The 21644-nt window shown below is 43.1% G+C and overlaps 1 protein-coding gene across 3 annotated transcripts in view; it reads right to left on the bottom strand.

Moving 5' to 3' along the window:
- tie1 (tyrosine kinase with immunoglobulin-like and EGF-like domains 1) overlaps positions 1 to 21644 on the bottom strand; it is a 42674-nt gene that overhangs the window by 17174 nt on the left and 3856 nt on the right. For 2 of the 3 annotated variants that reach the window (XM_089000815.1, XM_089000814.1), the window contains 15 exons: positions 18436 to 18732; positions 18229 to 18339; positions 17950 to 18105; positions 14911 to 15042; positions 13284 to 13424; positions 13041 to 13169; positions 11111 to 11256; positions 9434 to 9578; positions 8716 to 8874; positions 8482 to 8622; positions 2671 to 2973; positions 2112 to 2402; positions 566 to 759; positions 273 to 419; positions 126 to 189 (listed from right to left, as the gene is read on the bottom strand). In XM_089000815.1, the coding sequence (XP_088856941.1) occupies positions 126 to 189; positions 273 to 419; positions 566 to 759; positions 2112 to 2402; positions 2671 to 2973; positions 8482 to 8622; positions 8716 to 8874; positions 9434 to 9578; positions 11111 to 11256; positions 13041 to 13169; positions 13284 to 13424; positions 14911 to 15042; positions 17950 to 18105; positions 18229 to 18339; positions 18436 to 18712 (2536 nt within the window). In that variant the 5' untranslated portion in view covers positions 18713 to 18732. The remainder of the gene's footprint in view (positions 1 to 125; positions 190 to 272; positions 420 to 565; positions 760 to 2111; positions 2403 to 2670; positions 2974 to 8481; positions 8623 to 8715; positions 8875 to 9433; positions 9579 to 11110; positions 11257 to 13040; positions 13170 to 13283; positions 13425 to 14910; positions 15043 to 17949; positions 18106 to 18228; positions 18340 to 18435; positions 18733 to 21644) is intronic. The other variant, XM_089000816.1, reaches the window with a different exon arrangement.

Genomic DNA, 21644 nt, shown 5'->3' with positions numbered 1-21644 from the left:
TGGATGCCAAGATTAAATTCTCGTGAATTTAGCGTTCGTAAGCCGAAAATTTCGTTAGCCAAGGCGTTTGTAAGCCGAGGTATCACTGTACATACATAAATACAGCAAATATTGCATTGGTTTACCTTTCAGCATCTTTATGGCAGCGCTCATCTTGTTGCCATCTTTCTTGATCATGGCTTTGATCACCTAATTGTAAAATTATTGTTAACTCACATGATATGGTAGCACAAGGAAATGCGGAGAATAAAATATCAATTGTTCAACCACACCTGTCCAAAGTTGCCCTCACCGATGACATCCTCAAATTTAATGTCTTCCCATTCCAAGATCGGATAAGTCAGGGGTTCGGGGATGGGTTTAGGCCTTCGGGTTAGGGTCAAAGTTCCAGAATTAAACTGCAGAATTGTTTCCTCACCCTGTTGATGTCAGCAGTGTTCATCTCAGCAATAATACAAACATATCAATGTGGTGTGAATGAAATGGGAGTATTCGAAAAAGAAGCTCGGAAACACCTTAACTTTTTGAAATGCATAACAAAATGCATAAATGATAAATTCCTTACAGATCCAGACTGGTAGGTGAATGTGCGACGACGGTTGAGTAGAGTTTTGCGGATGAAGAAAAGCGCAAGCAGCGCCAGCAGGATGGTTACACATGTGACCGTCACTGAGCCCACTACTGCCACCAACAGCTGGTAGTTGTCCCCTGCTGGTTTCCAAGCCACACCGTGTGTGGTCGGTGTTAGACTTTCCATGCCTTTTTTTGGGAAGAGAACATTGACAGAGAGAGAAAGAGAGAGAAAAAATAAGGAGCAGATGACTTTCAGGCAGATGAGATAAATGGACTTTGTCATATGATCCTGAGTAGATCTTTTTGGTAACTTGTGTGGGTGGTCCTGTCTCATATTTGGATAACATAAAACAGGCCATAAATGCAGTCAAGCTATTTATCAGAGATTTTAGCTTGGCAGCTAAGCACAAGTTAAGAATAAAGCACAAAAATGCATTATGATACTGAGCCCCGGAGTAGATTTACTGACTTCTTTTTGAAAGAGCCAAACCTTTTGCTAATATACACCCTTGTGCAAATTAATTACCACACTCTTATTTTGGCATAAAATGGTATGTTTTCATTTTTTGATAACTCAAACGATTCAAATGTACATTGTAGTAAGAAGTGTGTCCTCCCTTGTTCTTTATCACCTCAGCGATGCGTTTTGGAATGGAATCAACCAGATTTTGACAGTTGTTGATGATGGAATGGTCCCTGAATTAGGGCTTTTTTTGTTGTGCAATCTTTCTCACGCAGACGAATCTTGATTATTGAACATAAATTCTCAATCGGGTTCAAGTACGGTGAATTGCCAGGCCAATCCATCACAATAATGTCCTTCTGTGCAAAGAAATCCACGGTGTTGTATACATCCCGTTGAAGAACTGATTTATATGAAAAACCCCTTCTTTTTATACCCAACGGAAAGGGGATTAGATTGTAATTACATTGTAATCCATTAATTATAATTTTATAAACAAGTAATTAGGGAGCGGCCCGGTAGTCGAGTGGTTAGCACACCGGCTTCACAGTGCAGAGGTCGCCGGTTCGCGTCCCGGTCCGGCCTCCCTGTGTGGAGTTTGCATGTTCTCCCCGGACCAGCGTGGGTTTTCTCCGGGTCCTCCGGTTTCCTCCCACACTCCAAAAACATGCATGGCGGGCAGATTGACCACTCCAAATTGTCCCTAGGTGTGAGTGTGAGACTGACTGTTGTATGTCTTTGTGTGCCCTGCGATTGGCTGGCAACCAATTCAGGGTGTCCCCCGCCTCGTGCCCGAAGACAGCTGAGATAGGCTCCAGCAACCCCCGCGACCCTAATGAGGAATAAGCGGTACGGAAAATGAGATGAGATGAGAGAAGTAATTAGGGAATGTGGTTGGGTAAGTATATCAGACAGACTCCACCCCTATCGTGGCAAACATTGTTCTGAACTTTTCACAAGCTTCAGAATGATTTCAACCAGCAAACTGTCAATATCACGGGGTTGTGCAATTGATTTGCACAAGGGTGTACTATTGAGAAAGAAGTTAATCATGGATTGATTTTTAGCAACTTACCATCTCCTTGTGTAATTGCTTGAACAAACTTGCTCCACTCTCCTGGCACCTTGGAAAAAGCCCTCACTCTGAACTGATAGACTGTGCTGCTGTTGAGCGCTGTAACATCTTTCGTGGTCTTGTTGCCATCATCTGTGTCCACCCAAAGGTGTAGGCTCCCCTGGCTGACTGGCTGGTACTCAATGACATATTTCATGACGCCTCCATTTACATCCTCGGGGGGCTGCCACCTCAACTGGATGGCTGACAAAGAAAGGGATAGAGCCTGGACGTTCCGTGGGGGAGATGGGCCTGTGACAAGGACACATGACCCTTGTTAGGACCATTCACAGTTGTGGACTATTATTACATGCAGTATACTGCTTCCATGTGAATATCTCAGGGCCCTCCTCACAAGATGAGTAGGTAGTGAGACTCCACATACAACCAGTGAGCATCTGCCATGCTTCATTAATCTAAGAAACTCTTCCCTCCCCATTTAATTGGGAGAGTCCTCCTTAAAAAAGAGGATTTTATTGCAGTTTTGCTCCTTTGCAACCTAATTTGAATTGCTAGTTACCCTGGCTGTTGATACGGATGTGATACGGTTTGGAAGGAGGCCCCTGGCTGCCACAGTTGATGAGGCGCACCACCACTGTGTAGTCTTGTTGATACTCCATGTTGTGGAACTTTTTGGAGTGGACATTTAACAGGGTTGTTTCCTCCAGAAGTTTCTCGCCTTGCGGTGGCGGGCCGAAGAGCTGCACTAAAAAACGACTGGCTGTGTCGATATTAATGCCACTGTTGCTGGGCAGACGCCATCGCACAGTGATATTGCGACCTTCCACCAAGCTGATGTCAATCTCTGGTTGAATTGTGGGCTCTGCAGTGACAGAGAACACAGGATGAACTACGGGGGCCCGCAACAGCCTTGTCCATTTCATCTACTAAACTTCCATTCTTTCTGAAAATTTGATCTGTGAATCTGAGCTACAGTGCATTCCGTTGTACTCTGACTCACATCATTTTGTTATGAAATTAGTGGCCGTATTCTCAAGGGGAGAGATAATTATCTCAGAATCAATAGCCCACAGAACGCCAGAGTCAAAATCATGTCATGACATCTAAGGAACCTCCTGAAGAGCTCAGATGCAATTTGGTGGCATTGCTTCATACATGAGTTATTACTTACCATGTGCACTTAAAGGACAACCAACGTCACTTTTTTGTTTCTTAACTGACATCAGAAAAACGATTTATAGCATCTAAAATACCCAAATCATACGCAGTATGATATTTTTATTCAAATGCAAAACAGCAACAAAAATGACTTCAAGTGTCCAAAATCTGCAAAAAATTGAGCTGCGAATTGGGCATTTCCAGAAAGTCCCTCCCCCACTTCGTGACGTCACGCCAAGACGTCTTGCATTGCTGGAGAATCAAAACAATGGCTTCAGATTCTGAGAATATGCTTTCTTGTTACACATCCAGTTATGAATATGATTCAAATAGAAGAGGAAAGCATACCTGTTTGCAATCGATTAAATAATTTATTCTGTGTCATTATGAGGCAACATTGAGGGGAAATGTCTCACCGAAAAAGAGGCACAAAATGGCGACCTCCTCTGGCGACCTCCATTTCCACAGGCTGATAAATTCCTTAAATGGAGCTTGGACAACCGATACCATTTTTTCGTTTCCTAACTGACATCAGAAAAAGGTTTTGTAGCATCTAAGATACCCAAAACACGCAGGCTGATATTTTTAGTCAAATTCAAAACACAAATTCAAGTTACTTAGTTTTCAAAAACTGCCACATAATGACATCGGAAATGGGGATTTTCAGAAGGTCCCGCCACCAGTTTGTGACGTCACGCCAGGACGTCTTGCCTTGCTCAAGAATCAAAACAATGGGCTCAGGGAATTCAGATTCGGAGAAGATGCATTCTTGTTACTCATCCAGTTATGAATATGATTCAAGTAGTTCTGAAGAGGAAAGCATAAATGTTTGCAATCGATTAAAGAAGTCCTTCCGTATTAATTCGAGTCGTCTGGACTCCAAAGTAGCGTCCCAGAATATGCACAAGATGGTGCACAAGCTCCGTTGGAAATGGGCTGATTTGTCTGCTGGGAATTTGTGTTCTACATGGTGTTACCGCAATTGGTCGTCACAACGATTCACCATTGCGTTATTTATGTGTTTTTCCTTCTAATTTCGCCATCAACACGGATCAACACGATGTTTTCAGACCAACCAAAGTACCCAAATTTCATTGTGTGTTGCTTTCTCGGTCAGGGGCGTTCCTGACGTGACGTGACGTCAGGCGTCGTCATCAATTCGAAAACAAGACTTCCTGAATATGCAGCGCAAGTCTTAAACGTAAAATATAGCTAGAAAGAATACAGAGAAAGATACCCCTAGAGCCTGTGAGAGCGGGGGCGTAAGATGGCTCAACGACTGACAACACGGTTACCGACCCAGGAACGAACCTGACTACGAGCAAGAACATGGCAAAAGTAACATCAGCTATCGGGTTAAAGATCCACCAAGGGAAGAGACAGTGCTTGGTAAAGCAGAGACAAGGGCCTCGCATTGACCAATATTTCTTACGAAGTCAGACGTCAAATAAGTCGAGTGAAGCACAGCGACGGGACGACAACCAAAGTTCGCAAAGCGTCTACACCCCTGTCAAGGACGATGGTAATGCACTTACAGAACGAAAGATGGAAGAGCCCACCTAACCACAGAGACCTCCCAAGGAGGACAAGATCAAAGGGCACAGACCAAGTGTGAAGTGGCCAAAAGCCAAAATCGAGAAAAGAGAGTGGGAAACCGTCAATAACGATCTGACCAACATCTTGGAGCAACAAGTGGGCACATCAGAGAAAAAGCTGGAAAATATTGGTGACATCATCTATCACTACGGGGAGGAGCGCTTTGGAGTGTACATCCGGAAAACCGCCAATGCAAGACCACCACCAACCAAATCCAGGAGGCAGCAAGAGATAGGCAGACTGGTCAGAAAAAGAAGGGACCTGCGAAAACAGTGGAAGAAGGCATCTGATGCAGAGAAAGAAGGTCTCATGCTGCTCCAAAGGGACATCAAATGCCGGTCGCAACCTTACGAAGGACAGAAAACTTGAGAAAACATCGCAAGAACAAGGAACACACAAGAACACGGTTCTATAAAAACCCCTTCAAGTTTGTCAAAGACCTCTTCGCGAAGGACAAAAGCGGAATCCTGAAAACCACCAAGCAGGAACTTGAAGAGCATCTGGAAAAGGTCCACCAGGACACAAAAAGGCAGGAAAAACTAGCTATCCCACATGACATCCCCCCTATTGAACCACCAGAATTCAACCTCGAGACTGGCCCTCCAAAATGGAAGGAAGTGGACAATACAGTACGGCGTGCAAGATCAGAATCAGCCCCGGGGCCAAATGGAGTTCCATATAAGCTCTACAAGAACGCACCAGAGATTCTGCGTTATCTTTGGAGACTCATGAGGATTGTGTGGCAGAAAGGGATGATACCAAAGGCATGGCGGAGGCGTACTAATTCCTAAGGAGAAGAATGCGGCAGACATAAGTCAATTCCGGCCAATTAGCCTTCTCAACGTTGAGGGGAAAATCTTCTTTATTTAGCACGGAGACTTTCCACCTACCTGGAGAATAACAAGTACGTCGATGCATCTGTACAAAAGGCTGGCATCCCTGGGTTCTCTGGTTGCTTGGAGCACACTAGTATGATCTGGCACCAAATCCAAGCGGCAAAGAAAGACAAAAGAGATCTTCATGTCATCTTCCACGACCTGGCCAATGCATTAGGCTCAGTTCCCCATAACCTTCTCTGAGAATCCTTCAACTTCTTCCATGTTCCATTACCCATTACTGCCTTGGTAAAACCCTACTTCGAAGACCTGCAACTCTGCTTCACAACACCTGACTTCACAACATCATGGCAACATGTAGAAGTCGGCATCATGGCAGGTTGTACGATTTCACCCCTGGCCTTCACAATGGCCATGGAGGTCATCATCAGGGCCTCAAGGTGGGTGCTGGGGGGTAATGAACAAGGAATGGGATCCACTTCCCACGTATCCTTGACCACTACCGCAGCTTGCACCAGGCGGCTACTTGGAAAACTGCAGGAAAACATCAAATGGGCCCGGATGAAAATCAAGCCGAACAAGTCACGCAGCATCTCAATCGTCAAGGGACAGCTAAAAAATGTGAAGTTCTGCATTGGTGATGACCCAATACCAATGGTGTCTGAGGAACCGCGCAGGTGGTACAATGCAAGCCTCAGAGACAAAGACCAAGTGCAGCAACTAAAGTAGGACATCACCAATAGTCTGGAAAACCTCAACAAGACTCAGCTGCCAGGAAAGCATAAACTCTGGTGTCTGCAGTTTGGCCTTCTCCCTCGGGTAATGTGGCCACTCACAGTCTAAGAGGTCCCACTCTCAACTGTGGAGAAGATGGAGCGAGCCATCACTAGATATGTGAAACGCTGGCTTGGTGTTCCATGCTGTCTGTCCAACATCGGCCTTTATGGCAAAGGGGTCCTTGAGCTTCCAATCACAAGCCTCACTGAAGAGTACAAGTGCGCTAAAGTGAGACTTCAGATGACCCTCTCAGACTCTAGAGACCGGAAGATCAGCCAAGTTACGGAAATGGACACCATCCATTGCAGTGCAGCAGGCCACAGCAGCCCTAAGGCACAGTGATATCGTGGGACACGTTCAGCTAGGAAGAGGGGGGTTTGGCCTTACAAACAAACCTTCTTGGCGGAAGGCTTCAACATCGGAAAGAAGGAAAATGGCGATGTCAGAGGTGCGCCGCCAAGAGGAAGCTGAAATAACTGTACAGGCTGTCTCTCTTGCCAAGCAGGGACAATGGATGAGGTGGGAAGGCCTGGAGAAGAGAAAGCTCAGCTGGAGGGATCTCTGGGAAATGGAGGCAAGCAACATCAGTTCATCATCAGAGCTATCAATGATGTGCTCCCATTTCCAAAAAACCTCCACCAATGGTATGGCGAGGATCCAACCTGTGACCTCTGTCAAACTCCAGGAACTCTCAAACACATCCTGACCGGTTGTAAGACCAGCCTCACACAAGGTCGCTACACCTGGAGGCACAACCAGGTCCTGAAGAGTTTGGCAGTTGTCCTTGAGAGCAAGAGGAATATCATCAACTCCTTGCCAATGAGAGCCACGACGTCCAGCGCAGCACCATTGACTTTTATCCGAGAGGGACAGAAAACGCCCAACCATCCTACTGCCAAACCAGAAGTTGAGATGTGGGTTGACATTGGCCAGCAATTGCTTTTCCCAGCGGAGATTGCAGCCACCACCCTCAGACCAGACTTGGTGCTCTGGTCCCCTTAACTCAAGGCTGTCTAGATCGCAGAACTCACAGTCCCATGGGAAAACTCTGTTGAAGAGGCCTATGAGCGCAAGAAGCTGCGCTACACAGAACTCGCAGTGGATGCGCAACAGCGGGGATGGAAAGCCAAGGTATATCCAATTGAAGTTGGATGCAGAGGGTTTGTGGCTTCCTCCACCATCAGGCTGCTAAAAGACCTGGGTATCCACGGGCAGGCTCTGCAGTGGATCTGGATGAAGAGGAAGGACCCTTGTTGGGCTCATAGAACAGCAACCTAAGACACAACACCCCTCCCCCCCACCAGCTTCTCAACATCTGATTGGGCATGAGACACAAGCGCGGGCGTGATCAACCTGTCGCTGGCCACCATCGATGAGGGTGTCTAGTGATTAAAAGGCCAAAACACCCAATGATTCTTTGGCACACTACTGACAATGTGTCCCAAATTCACAACCTCCCATCCCTGAGGCATAGCTCCCACACCACTCTCAACATCAAGGCTAATCTCATGTGAGGACCATCCATTGGCACAAATGGACAGAATAACATCACGTCCAGTGCTTCATGATTCTTCTTCTTATGTGGTGGAATCTTTGTAAAATGCGCTCAGTAGAAGTCATTTGAAGTGATTTTACAAATTATGGACACAACTTGTCCGGAGGTGTCGGTTGTCCTTTAATGTCTCAAATGCACAGTGGCCTATACGAAAATGATAAAAGTCTTGTCCAAGTTGTTATGAAGCAGACACTACACTATATTCCTTCATATATATTATGAGAATTGATCAAACATTTCTTTTTCATCAGAACAGACACATTCATTTAAAACATTTTGGGAATCAATATTATTCTGGATCTTTTGCATAGCATCTCTGAAGGACGTTTACATTGCATATAAAAACATGTCTCAGTTTTAGATTTTAGATGTAGCCAGGCATAATATACTCATATTTGATATTTCAAGTCAAATCAAACACATGTCTGTCACAGTCTGTTTGTTTTACCAGGACAATCTGTCTCCATGATAGCCTCTGGTCCCGGTACCCCTTCTCCTCCCGCACCGGGGCGAGTCAGCTGGACTTGCACACGGTAGCGTGTTGATGGCTCCAAGTTCATCAGTGTGATTGGCTCTTTGTCACTGTACACTGGAGGTTCAAAGTTATGACACTATATTTAACAATTTGCTAGGTGAAGGACTATTGCACTCACAGGGTGAGTTATAATTATACTCTATTTACCGATGATGGAGGACCAAGAATCTTCATTCCCAACAGGCTTGTAGAGGAGGGTGGTGGAGACAATGGGCCCGTCTCCTTTGTGGCAGTCCATTGGCATTACAAGTAGCTGCTTGCTCCTCTTTTCCAGCAGTATGGGAGCAGTGGTGGGCACCGGTGGTTCTGTACAAGAATTAGAAAAAAACGGTGTCATAATAATAATAATAATAATAATAATAATAATAATAATAATAATAATAATAATAATAATAATAATAATAATAATAATAATAATAATAATAATATATTTCATTTCTAAGCGGCTTTCAAAACTCTCAAGGTCACGTTACAGTCACAGGATCGGTTTTCAGCGGGTGAGAAGCGGCAGCCACACGCGCCAGCGTTCACTCAACCCGGAAGTAACTCAAATAGATAGATAGAAAGCTAGCCAGCTGTACATTTAGCTAATTAGCTTGATATCCATATAGCTAATAAACAGCCAGATACATAGCTAGCTAGCCAGACAGATAGCCAATAGATAGCAAATACTGTAGATAGCCAGCTAGACAGTTAGCTAACTAGCTAGATAGCCATATAGCTAATAAATAGCCAGCTACATAGCTACATGTGCTAATAGATAGTTAATGGATAGCAAATAGATAGCCAGCTAGGTAGCTAGCTAAAAGATAGCAAATAAATACCCTTCTCCTGATATTAATAATTGAAATTCCTTAAGACCAACCTTTAATGGTAAGATTGAATTTACGGGAGTCCTGCCCTCCTTTGGTTGACACCCTGCACTCCCATAATCCTCCATGTTCAGCACTCAGACGTGGAATCTCAAACATGGCGATACTTTTATTTGAATCCATGACAGTGTGAGATGCCTGTCAATAAAGAAGCACAAATAACAAAGACACATAAAATATTATTTTTAAAAAATGCAGTGAAACTCATTCTGTTTTAAAAATGCCCAGTTTTACGTTGAACTTTTAAGGTTGAAACCATACTGTTTTAATGTTTAATTCTCTTCTGTTAAATTCTCCCCCTTTTTTGTTTAGTTCTGTTGTGTGTGTGTGTGTGGGGGGGGGGTGCTTGGGGGGCTGGAAAAAGCAAAATCTAATCCAAATTGAGAATTTGGGTGATGCAGTAGGACAATATACTCCAAAAAGACCAGCAAGTCCATCTTTGAAAGGCTGGAGAAAAACAAAAGGAAGACTTGGAGTGGGATGTCAGTCAGGATCTGAATCCTGTTGATATGTTGTGGCATGACATTAAAAAGGTGGTTCTTGCTCGAAAACCCTCCAATTACAACCGTTCTGCAAAGATGAGTAGGCCAAAATTCCACCACAGCCCTATAAAAGACTCAGTACAAGTACAAGTAATTGCAAACATTTGACTGCAGTTGTTTGCGCTAAGGGTGGGCCAACCACTTATTAGGTTTACAGGGGCAAACACTTTCCACATAAAACCATGTAGGTCTGAATGTTCTTTTCCCTTTAACGATAGACTTATAATAAGACATTATTTGAAAAAGCATGTTGTGTTTACTTCTGTTATCTTTGAGTAATAATTAAATTTCCTTGATCTGAAACATTTAAGTGTGACAGAAATACAAAAAAATAAATCAGGAAATGGACAAACATTTTTTCACACGACAGACCTATTCCAGTATGCAATAGCATTTACACTTGTACATACTGAACATACCTCCAACATACAGTATATACTTGCAGTACATAAGCAGTCACACTTAAATCGTTTGCATTTGTACTTTACTTTTGCACCTGAGCAAGCGATGCACAGCTTTTCAAGTCAGTTCCTAAATAATTCCACAAATTACCACTTCATACAGAAACACACTTTTGCTTTATGTGTGTTCTTGATTCATAATTCTTGTGTCAAGTCTTGTATCACTACATTTTGGATAGATTCTGAGTAGTGTTGGAGAGCAGTTTATTGTGTACTTTGCACATTAATTGTGCTATTTTCAAACAGATCTTACGATTTCATCGTGTTTAGTTGATTTGTTGGTTAAGTATATTGAGATTGATGAGTAATTCTAACTGAACTTTTCTGCAGTTTGAAAAGACTATGTCTGGTATGGTAATAAGAATGAACAACATAATGACTTGTTATGCAGCACATTGTTTTGTATGGGATTGATTGTTGACACTTTTCTTTGAGCTTGTCTATTGCTGCAGTACAGATGTCTCAAGAGATATGCGGACATCTTGCAATGAACAGTAACTCACAACAGCACCTGTCATTTTGAGCAGGACACTTGAGCTATATTTCTGCGGTTCGAAGTTTAAGGTACAACTCTGATTCTCTTGAAATTGTAATACAATTTTGTTCTCCTTTTGCTGTGAATTTCATGCTGGCTGTGAATTTTCCGGGGCATAATTGTTCTTCTTACCTTGAGCACAGTGCTGTCCAACTTTCGGAGCTCAATGCTGTTATGACTGGGCAGTGGATTTCCTGTAGCTGAACAATAGATCTTTGGGTTGGAATTCAGATTCCACTCCAAATTACTATCCAGGTCAAGAATCTCTGGGGCCCTGTCTGGTGGGAGAGATTGTTTCATAAAACAAACAAACAAACAAAAAAACAAACAAACATGCATACAAACAAATAAATAAATAAATAAATAAATAATAAATACACAGAAAAACAAATACACAAATAAACACACAAATAAACAAACAAACACACACACACACACACACACACACAAACAAACAAACACACGCAGACAGACAGACACACAGACAGACACAGACAGACAGACAGACAGACAGACAGGCAGGCAGGCAGGCAGATAGATAGATAGATAGATAGATAGATAGATAGATAGATAGATAGATAGATAGATAGATAGATAGATAGATAGATAGATAGATAGATAGATAGATAGATAGATAGATAGATAGATCGATAGATAGACAGACGCACGCACACACATACACACACACATACATACATACATACATACATACATACATACATACATACATACATACATACATACATACATACATACATACATACATACATACATACATACATACATACATACATACATACATACATACATACATACATACATACATACATACATACATACATACATACATACATACATGACATGGTGATGACAATTACGATGGCGCCAACACGGTGGCAGCGTCAATTCCGCACACCCTAGTATTATCCCTGTTTTTGTCATTTTTTTTAGTTTTTGCCGACAATACACAACTTACACGAGGAAAGAGTTGCTGAGCATTGGGGAGTCGATGCTCGCTAATTAATAGCAAAAAGAACATATGCGGAGAGGCTTCAAAAACAGTGGTGTGGAAGGACGTGAAACCAATCACAAACTGTCGGTCAATATCCCTGAAAGCAGTGAACAATAAGGGTCTGCGTGATCAGCTAAACACATTTTTTTGCCGATTCGAAAAAGATAACCCGATTTCCCACACCTGTCCACCTCTACCAGAAACTACTGTATCGATGCTGTCACCCCCATTCTCTGCCCTACAGATCCAGGAACCTGATGAGAGACAAGCATTCGAGCACCAGAAGATTAAGAAATCTGTGAAGACGACAATGTGTCACCCTTCTCCCTGGAAGTCTGTGCTGACCAATTGGCTCCAGTTTTCACACAAAACTTCAACAGATCCCTGGAGCTGTGTGACTGCTTGAAACAGTCTACCATCATTTTGACTTCAAGATGGCGCCGCAAGTGGCTGCTTTTACAGCAGCTCCTATATTTTGTTCTTCTACTTCTTCTTTTCCTTTCCTCTTCCTTTCATAACTTTGATGCTGTTAATTGTGGATTTCCCCATTGCGAAACCAATAAAAGTAATCTAATCTAATCTAATCTAATCTAATCTAATCTAACGGCCCCGTGTCGACCAACGAGACTTTCAAGTTCCTGGGAGTCACAGTTTCCCAGGACATGAAATGTACTGCGAGACAACACCAACTCCATCCTGAAAAAAGCCCTGCAGAGAATGTACTTCTTTCCAATGCTCATGAGGATCAGCCTGCCACTGGAGGTGCTAAAACAGTTGTACATGGCAGTCATCGAATCAATCATGTGCTCTTCCATCATGGTTCTGCCACAGAAAAAAGGACAAAACCCAACTGCACCAACAAAGACAAGGGCACGGCAAGGGCATAACCGCTATAATCATATTGGCTCCAGCTCTGTCCTCATTGTCACTGACCTATTTTCCACAGAACTAGAAATGTTAGAAAAACAAAAAAAATGGTGTGGGTTGTCCTTTAACTGTAACAAGCCTGGTAAATATAAACAGCCCCATGAGACCCAGATAAAAACTTACCAGATTTTTCACAGTTTTGTCCCCTCCATCCTGTGGGACACTGACACCCACTATAGCGATTGCACATTCCTCCATTCTGACATTGACAGCTCAGCCTACAGTTGGGTCCATACATGTCATTATGGCAGGCTGACAAAATCACAAGCATGTACACATAAATACATACAATACTGAAACACATGCAGTGCATTATTAAAGTATGTCCACTTGAATGTTGACAAAATTACTGTAGATCATGCTTACCCTTCTCGCATCGGTTCCCATACCAGCCACTACCACAAGAACAACCATAAGGGTCGGGTAGGCAGAATCGCAGGCCCTTGCAGTCGCGCTCTGAGCTGCAGGACTCTTGGCAATTTCGGCCAAACATTCCTTCTCTGCAGGCTACAAACGATCAAGAGAAGCATCAAAATGTTTTTATTCCCCCAACTACAAGGAGGTGAATTTCAATGTATTTGTGGTGCATTTTGACTCTTGCAGTCTTGGTCAGAAGTTTTCAGGCAGCATGTAGGCCCTAATTTACTAAAGATTTTGGCCTTCAAAAATGGTACAAACTAGTTTCCTTATGCAAACAGAAGGAGAAGCTTATCTACTATTCAGGTGGTACGAGAATTACATCTGCCAAAATTGTGGTTCATAATGCATGTTCTTGGAGAGGAGTAACTGCAGCATGCGCAACTTAATTCAGCAGGCTGTGATGAACTGTGATGACTGCTTTTGCATTTTTAATCCTTTCATGGACCAATCATGATAACCTGTAACCTGATAACATGATAGGCTGTCCACTGCTGTAACTGCTGTCCCTGAAATGTCTGAAAGGTAGATGCAAATTACACATTTGCGCGCAATGGTGAATGGTGAATGATGAGGAGTCACAGTTAAAATGAGAACCAGGCAGGAGAACAGATCGATGCTCATGTGAATATGTTTGAAATACCAAACTAATCAGTTGTCTATTCAGCAATGCAGTGTTGGAGTTTCTGAGTGATCTTCGAGATGAGTTGAAGGCAGTCACAAGAAAAGGGTTAAGGAGCCATGCCATCATTATCTTTCAAAAGTCACGTGTATAAGCAAGTCCTGAAGAATGAATGACTCGGTGTGTCTTTGTGTTGTCATATTATTATTATTATTTTTTTTCCCCCAAGATGGTGCCGCGCAAACACGCAGCGGCTCCCCGCTCCCGGCAAATTGCCGTTTTCATGTTTATTATGTTTGTTGAAGTCATTATAAGTGCCTTGCACGCTGGGTCCGAGAGGACAGTAATTTCATCTGTGCTGTATGTCATGCATATAGGCATATTTGACAATAAAGCTGACTTTGACTTTGACAAAGCTCTTCAAAGTGGATCATTCGAGCCATCAAAACAACAAAATCCTCTTTGAAATGAGGGTCTTAATTACTCTTTCACCTGTTATACTAGATAGATAGATAGATAGATAGATAGATAGATAGATAGATAGATAGATAGATAGATAGATAGATAGATAGATAGATAGATAGATAGATAGATAGATAGATAGATGGATGGATGGATGGGGAGAGAGAGATAGATAGATAGATAGATAGATAGATAGATAGATAGATAGATAGATAGATAGATAGATAGATAGATAGATAGATAGATAGATAGATAGATAGATAGATAGATAGATAGATAGATAGATGAGGCAGTTGGAAGGGGACACACCGATCTAGTTGCCAGATTAAACATAAAAATTCTGCATTTGCTAGTTAGAATTGTCAATTTGGCAGGGATCCTCAACTTGTGAATGAATTAAGCTACTTCATATAATGTATAACTTTTTTAATTGGGAATATGAAAAGGACATTCTAAAAAAATATGTTAAATTATATTGCTCAAATGTCAAACCTGTCTCACAGCGAGTTCCCATGAATCCAGGAGGGCAGATACAGTCTCCATCCACATCATGACAGACGCCACCGTTGAGGCATTCTGGACAATCTTTGTCACAGTAAGGACCCCATTTCTTATTTGGACAATCTACAAAAAAATAATAAACAAACAAACAAAAAAGTAAATAAATGAATGTGTGTATCAATCGATCAATCGATCGAACGAACGACCGATCTACCTACCTACCTACCTACGTACCTACCTACCTACCTACATACATACATACATACATACATACATACATACATCTATATATATGTACACATACATACACACACACACACATATATATATATATATATATATATATATATATATATATGTAAAGTCTCGTTATATCGATATCGGATATATCGATAGTCCCGGTTATATCGATACTATTTCTATGCATGCACAGAGAAAATTACATGCAAACAGGGTCGGATATATCGATAGTCCCGGTTATATCGATATTTTTTCGGACTCCCTTGAATATCGATATAACGAGACTTTACTGTATATATATATATATATGTATGTATGTATGTATGTATGTAGGTAGGTAGGTTGGTAGGTACGTAAGTATGTATATATATATATATATATACACATATATCGTTATATCGATATTCTCGGGAGTCGGAAAAAATATTGATATAACCGGACTATCGATATATCCGATCCTGCGGGCATGTAATTTTCTCCTTGAGTTCATAGAAATAGTATCGTAATAAGCAGTACTATCGATATAACCGATATCGATATAACGAGACTTGGATATATATATATATATATATATATATATATATATAAAATCAAATATTGAATTAACCCTTTCTTCTCTGTGACCTGATGACATGATCAGCTGTATATGCTCCAGCACCCCCCACGACCCTCATGAGGATAACACGGTCTGGAAAATGGTTGGATAGATGATCAGCTGTCCACTTGAGTAAGAACCCGAAAGGTGGTTGTGTCCATAAATTTTAAAATCACTTCAAATGACTTCTACTGAGCGTATTTTACAAAGATTCAACGGCATATAGCTATATTTTACGTTTTAAAAGTCGGAATGAATATTCAGGAAGTCTTGTTTTTGAGTTGGTGACGATCCCCACGTGACGTCACGTTTGGAACGCCCGTGACCGAGAAAGCGACACACAATGCATTTTGAGTACTTTGTTTGGTCTGAAAACTTCGTGTTGATCCGTGTTGATGGCGAAATTATAAGATAATACATAACGCGATGGTGAATCATTGTGTGTTGCACCAAGACTACTATTGGATACTAGTTGACACGAATTCCCAGCAGACAAATCAGCCCATTTCCAACGGAGCTTCGGCGCTATATTATGCATTTTCTCGGACGCTACATTGCAGTCCAGATGCCTCAAAATGACACGGAAGGACTTCTTTCATCAATTGCAAACATTTATGCTTTCCTCTTCAGAACTATTGCAATCAAATTCATAACTGGATGAGTAACAAGAAAGCATCTTCTCCGAATCTGTAGGCATTGTTTTGATTCTCGAGCAAGTCAAGACGTCTTGGGGTGACGTCACAAATAAGGAGGCGGAACCTTCTGAAACTGAAACTTTCTAAGGTCATTTTGAAGTAGTTTTGGGACACTTTAAGTCATTTTTATTGGTGTTTTTCATTTGACTAAAACTATCAGCATGTGTGTTTTGGGTATTTTAGATTCTATAAAACGTTTTTCTGATGTCAGTTAGGAAACAAAAAAATTGTGTTTGTTGTCCTTTAAGTATGCATGCCCTCAAATGGACAACATGGATGATTTACAGTTGCCCAATTTACAGTGAGGCTACATTTGATTGATTTGTTGAGCATTTGAGCTGGTATCTTGTGACCTTGCTCCATGTCGCTGCATGAGCATATATCTGCCATTAACAAGTACAGTGGGACCATGGCTTACGAACTTAATTGGTTCCCAGACAGAGTGTGTAAGGCGAAAAGTGAGTATCCTGAAAATTAATTTCCCATAGGAAACCATTAAAATGAGAATAATGTGTTCCCAGGTGCCCATAAAACATAATTTTCTACTTTCTAATTTTCTAAGTCTTAAAACTACACAAAATATACCTTATTTTATGTATAATAAATGTGCTGTAGTATTATGATTAAATAAATAAACTGTACAATAAAGTCATTTTATTTACCTTTGTGATGGTCGTTAATGGCTTGATGTAATGGAGTGTCCGGTTTCCTCAGCATTAAACACCTGATGAGGAATGTAGCCTTCTTCTTCCACCATCTTGAGGAATGATTCCTTGTCGGTGCTTTCTCTGTGATAATTATATCTCGTTTTTCATCAATTGTGATTGTTTAGCTGGGTTGATAGCTTTTTGCATCAATTGTACAGATGACTTGTGCGGGTTATTTGTGGAGCCTGAACAAAAATGTGAGAGTGTGAGAATAGTGAGAAAATGGTTCCTATATTTAAACAGTTAAAATATCTGGGATATTTTAACTGTTTTCTATCCATTTTCTCACTACTCTCACACTCTCACACTTTTGTTTTTTTGTTTCAAGCTCTGTCATATCCCTTTCAGTGTTTTTTCACTGGCTCCCTGTCTGCCTGTCTCTTTAATGTTTAACACACCATTTTGTTTTTTTGGAGAACGGCCTCACTCTCTCTCTGTCTGTAATCTGATCCCTCACTGCTGCGTTCTTGACCAATCACGTGGCTTTAACCGAAGACTGGGGGCGGGGAATAGAGGACAAACACGTTGGCCGCCATTTTCTTGTTAGGAGAACGGGCTCGTTCGTGAACGACACAACACTCATTGTGGCAGCTCCATGTGTATCCCGAAAAATAGTTCATCTGCCAAGGTAAAATTTTCATAAATGTAACGTTCGTAAACCAAAAAGTTCGTAAGCCAAGGGGTACGTGAACCGAGGTCTCACTGTATTGCTACATCTATTGCTCGATATATTAAAATTCATTACAGAGAAAATGTGTCTGTTTCGGCTGACACACGGTCGGGGCTAACAAACCTCTGACAATGAGTCTCATCCAGGCCCCCTGAAGAGGACTGTCCCCGACATAACTGGCACTATAGATGCCTTGATTGGCCGAAGCTGCATTCTCCACTGTCAACACTGCAGTGCGGTTGACCATGTCGTTCCAATGAGTCATGTAATAGTAATTTCCTACACAAAGTACATTGTTATTGACATAGACTGGAGGCTTAAATGTATTCTGCAATAGGATGTATTTTTTTGTGTTTGTTTGTTTGTTTTTTTGGTGAATGTATAAAAAAATAGATGGCTTGCCGTTGTATTTCCATGTCACATCCCTCTTTTGGGAGCTCAGCAGTACCATGCTGAGGTGAACTGTTTCCCCTTTATTCACAGTCATTGTCAATTGAGTTGGGACAAAGTTTGCTGTGAATAAAAAAAATATTATTGATTATTATTTGCCCGAATAAAGACTGATATTAAAAGGCAATCATGACAAGATAAGATAAAGTGGTAGCACACCTCTTCCAAAGTTGTTGATCATTGTGACTGTCTCAAGTGGTGGAACTTCCTGAGATGATTCACAGTAAAATATACCCACATTATCCAAATCTCTGAACTCTCGAGCCACAACTTTTTTGTTCCTCGTCTTATGCAATGTGAAGTTTGGCATCTTTGGAAATATGAGGATTTTATTGTCTCGCTTGATGTCCAGTTCCACTTGGGCAGGGGTGCGCTCTCCGTTAATACATGAGATGGAGAAGTGATTCACTTGGATGACCTCTACTGTGGATATCATTGTCAAGTCAATTACAGCATCTGTAAGACATGAGCATGTTGTCAAAGCGATCCACTCATCTGCCAAAAGTAACAAATCACTTTTCAAATTCGACCAAATTTAGATTGAAATAAGACAAGGGCAAGACAATGACCGAGGGGTTAAATTGTGTACCTCAAGGTTCTGAAGATGAGTGTTTGAATTTTTCCCCGAGGAATTTGCATATCTCTTTGCTTGTGGGCCTCTGGCATTCGTGACTTTCTTCCACATTCCAAAAACATGTGTTGGCTATGTAATAAATATGTTCAGGTGTAGAGTATATTGGCTCATTCACTGTATACTTTGTTTTTTATTTCTATTTTATTATTATTTTTGTGTTTGGAATTAGGCTGATTAAACATTCCACATTGTCCCTAGGTGTGAGTGTGAATGTGGATGGTTGTTACTTTCTGTGTGCCTTGCGATTGGGTGGCAACTAGATCGGTGTCTTCCCTTCCAACTGCCTCATCTATCTATCTATCTATCTATCTATCTATCTATCTATCTATCTATCTATCTATCTATCTATCTATCTATCTATCTATCTATCTATCTATCTATCTATCTATCTATCTATCTATCTATCTATCTATCTATCTATCTTCTTTCTGTCTGTCTGTCTGTCTGTCTGTCTGTCTGTCTGGCCGTCCGTCCGTCCGTCCGTCCGTCCACCCTGAATTGGTTGCCAGCCAATTGCAGGGCACAGAGAGACAAACCTATGGCTCGCGAGCAATATATGGCTCTCTTGATGATTGCATCTGGCTCGCCGATAAAACAAAATACAAATTTTCGCTTTTGTCACGTCCGCTTGAGGAGTGGTGACAGGACTCGAAGGACGACGGGAGGTAGTAAAGGTCGGATCCAAAATACACGGTGGAGGCAGTGATTCAAAAAGAGTCTTTACTGAGACACATGTGGCAAAAACAGAAAATCAGGCAAGGTAGGAGAGCAACGAAAAAACAGACCTGCGTCCGGCTGGGTGACGGGGAACTTCCTGGAATACACCGGCACTGACCGAACGGTAAGAGTGGCTTTTGTAGCCAGAAGGCACAATTAAGGAAATGGGGAACAGGTGCGTGAGTCCGGAGAGGGGAGGAGAGGGGCCCGCTCCAGGAGCAGAGGAGGAAGAGACAGGAGGGGAGGGCCACGCTCCTGGCGTCGACGGGGATGTGACAGTGCCCCCCCCTCAATGGACGCGTCCTGGTGGCCCACCCGGTTTGGAGGGGTGAGCCAAATGGAATGCCCGGGTGAGAGGTGGGTCAAGGATCCAGGAACGGGGAACCCACTGACGTTCTTCGGGCCCATAGCCCTCCCAATCGACCAGGTACTGCCCATGCGCCTAGAGTCCAGTATCTCCCGCACGGTGTGGACAGGACCGCCGTCTACCATCCGGGGGGGGGGGGTGTTGGGGCCAGAGTGCTGGTCCCCACAGGTAGAAATTGGCAAACCCCAAAAATCGCTGGAGTTGTTTGCGCGTCTTCGGGGTTGGCCACTCTACCACCGCTTTGGTTTTGGCGGGATCGGCCCGGAGTTGCCCCTGCTCCACAACGAGCCCGAGAAAAGACAGAGAGCGGACGTGGAACTTGCACTTCTCTGCCTTCACGTAGAGCCAGTTTTGCAGGAGCGGCGCCAGGACCCGTCGGACATGCTGACAGCGTTCTTCTGTAGATTTGGAAAAAATGAGGATGTCGTCTAAGTAGACAAACACAAAAACATTGAGAAAGTCCCTGAGCACATTGTTGATGAGGTTCTGGAAGATGGCGGGAGCGTTGGTGAGTCCGAACGGCATCACCAGGTATTCAAAATGCCCTGAGGCCGTTTTGAATGCGGTTTTCCACTCGTCCCCCTCTCTGATGCGAACCAGATTATATGCACTTCGTAAATCCAATTTGGTCAAAATGGTCGCCGATTGAAGAGGCGCAAAGGCTGAGTCCATGAGGGGGAGAGGGTATTTGTTGTGAATGGTGATGTTGTTCAGACACCGATAGTCGACACACGGGCGCAGGGATCTATCTTTCTTTTTGATAAAGAAGAACCCTGCGCCGAGCGGGGAACGCGAGGGTCGGATAAGACCCGCCGCAAGGGAAGAGTCAATGTATGTGCTCAGGGCTTCTTGTTCCGGGTGTGAGATATGGTAGAGTCTGGAGTCCGGTAATGGGGCCCCTGGCTGCAGTTCAATCGCACAGTCATACGGTCGGTGGGTCGGCAGGGATTGCGCGTTGTCCTTGCTGAACGCCTCTCGCAGGTGATGGTAACAACGTGGCACGCTCTCAAGACAGATCTCTTTGGGCGTGCCACCGCGGAAGGGATCTCGCCCTGCCGTAGCCGACCGTAGGCAATTGGCATAGCAGTAGGGGCTCCAACCCTGTATGGTGGGACCATCCCAAGAGATAGAAGGGTCATGGATGCTGAGCCAAGGGAGGCCCAGTACGAGTGGCACGTTGCAGAAGGGCATAACAAGGAATCGGCGGTGTTCAACATGGTTACCCGAAAACCTGAGTTTAAGCGGTGCGGTGATACGGGTAACCTTGGCAAGTAGTCGACCATCGAGGTCAATAATCTCCTTGGGAGTCTGGAGATTCTCTAAGTCGCAGCCCAATGATTCGGCCAGTTGGGGATCGATGAAGCACCCGTCTGCCCCCGAATCCACTAGCGCCCGTATAGTCTGGGAGTTGGAAGGGCCAATTAATTCGCCGTCCCACTCCAACCGTGTAACGGGTGCCGTCCTAACCGCCGCCAGAGGTCGCCGCGGTCGCCATTTTGACGGAGACTTACAGGAGCTGGAGGTCTTCGGCTGGGGGCCTTGAGTGCGACGAACCCCGGGGTTGGTTCGATCGCTCCCACCTCCCATCTGCATGGGTTCGGGGGACCCCTCCAGGCACCGCGACCGCCCGTTGCCTCCGGGTGTGGTCGT

The sequence above is a fragment of the Hippocampus bargibanti genome, linkage group LG07, assembly GCF_051943395.1.
Source record: "Hippocampus bargibanti isolate YZ-2025 linkage group LG07, ASM5194339v1, whole genome shotgun sequence".
In the NCBI taxonomy this organism is placed as follows: Eukaryota; Metazoa; Chordata; class Actinopteri; order Syngnathiformes; family Syngnathidae; genus Hippocampus; species Hippocampus bargibanti.
The sequence above is the reverse complement of the archived record's forward strand: the minus strand, read 5'-3'. Positions and strand labels throughout refer to the sequence as shown.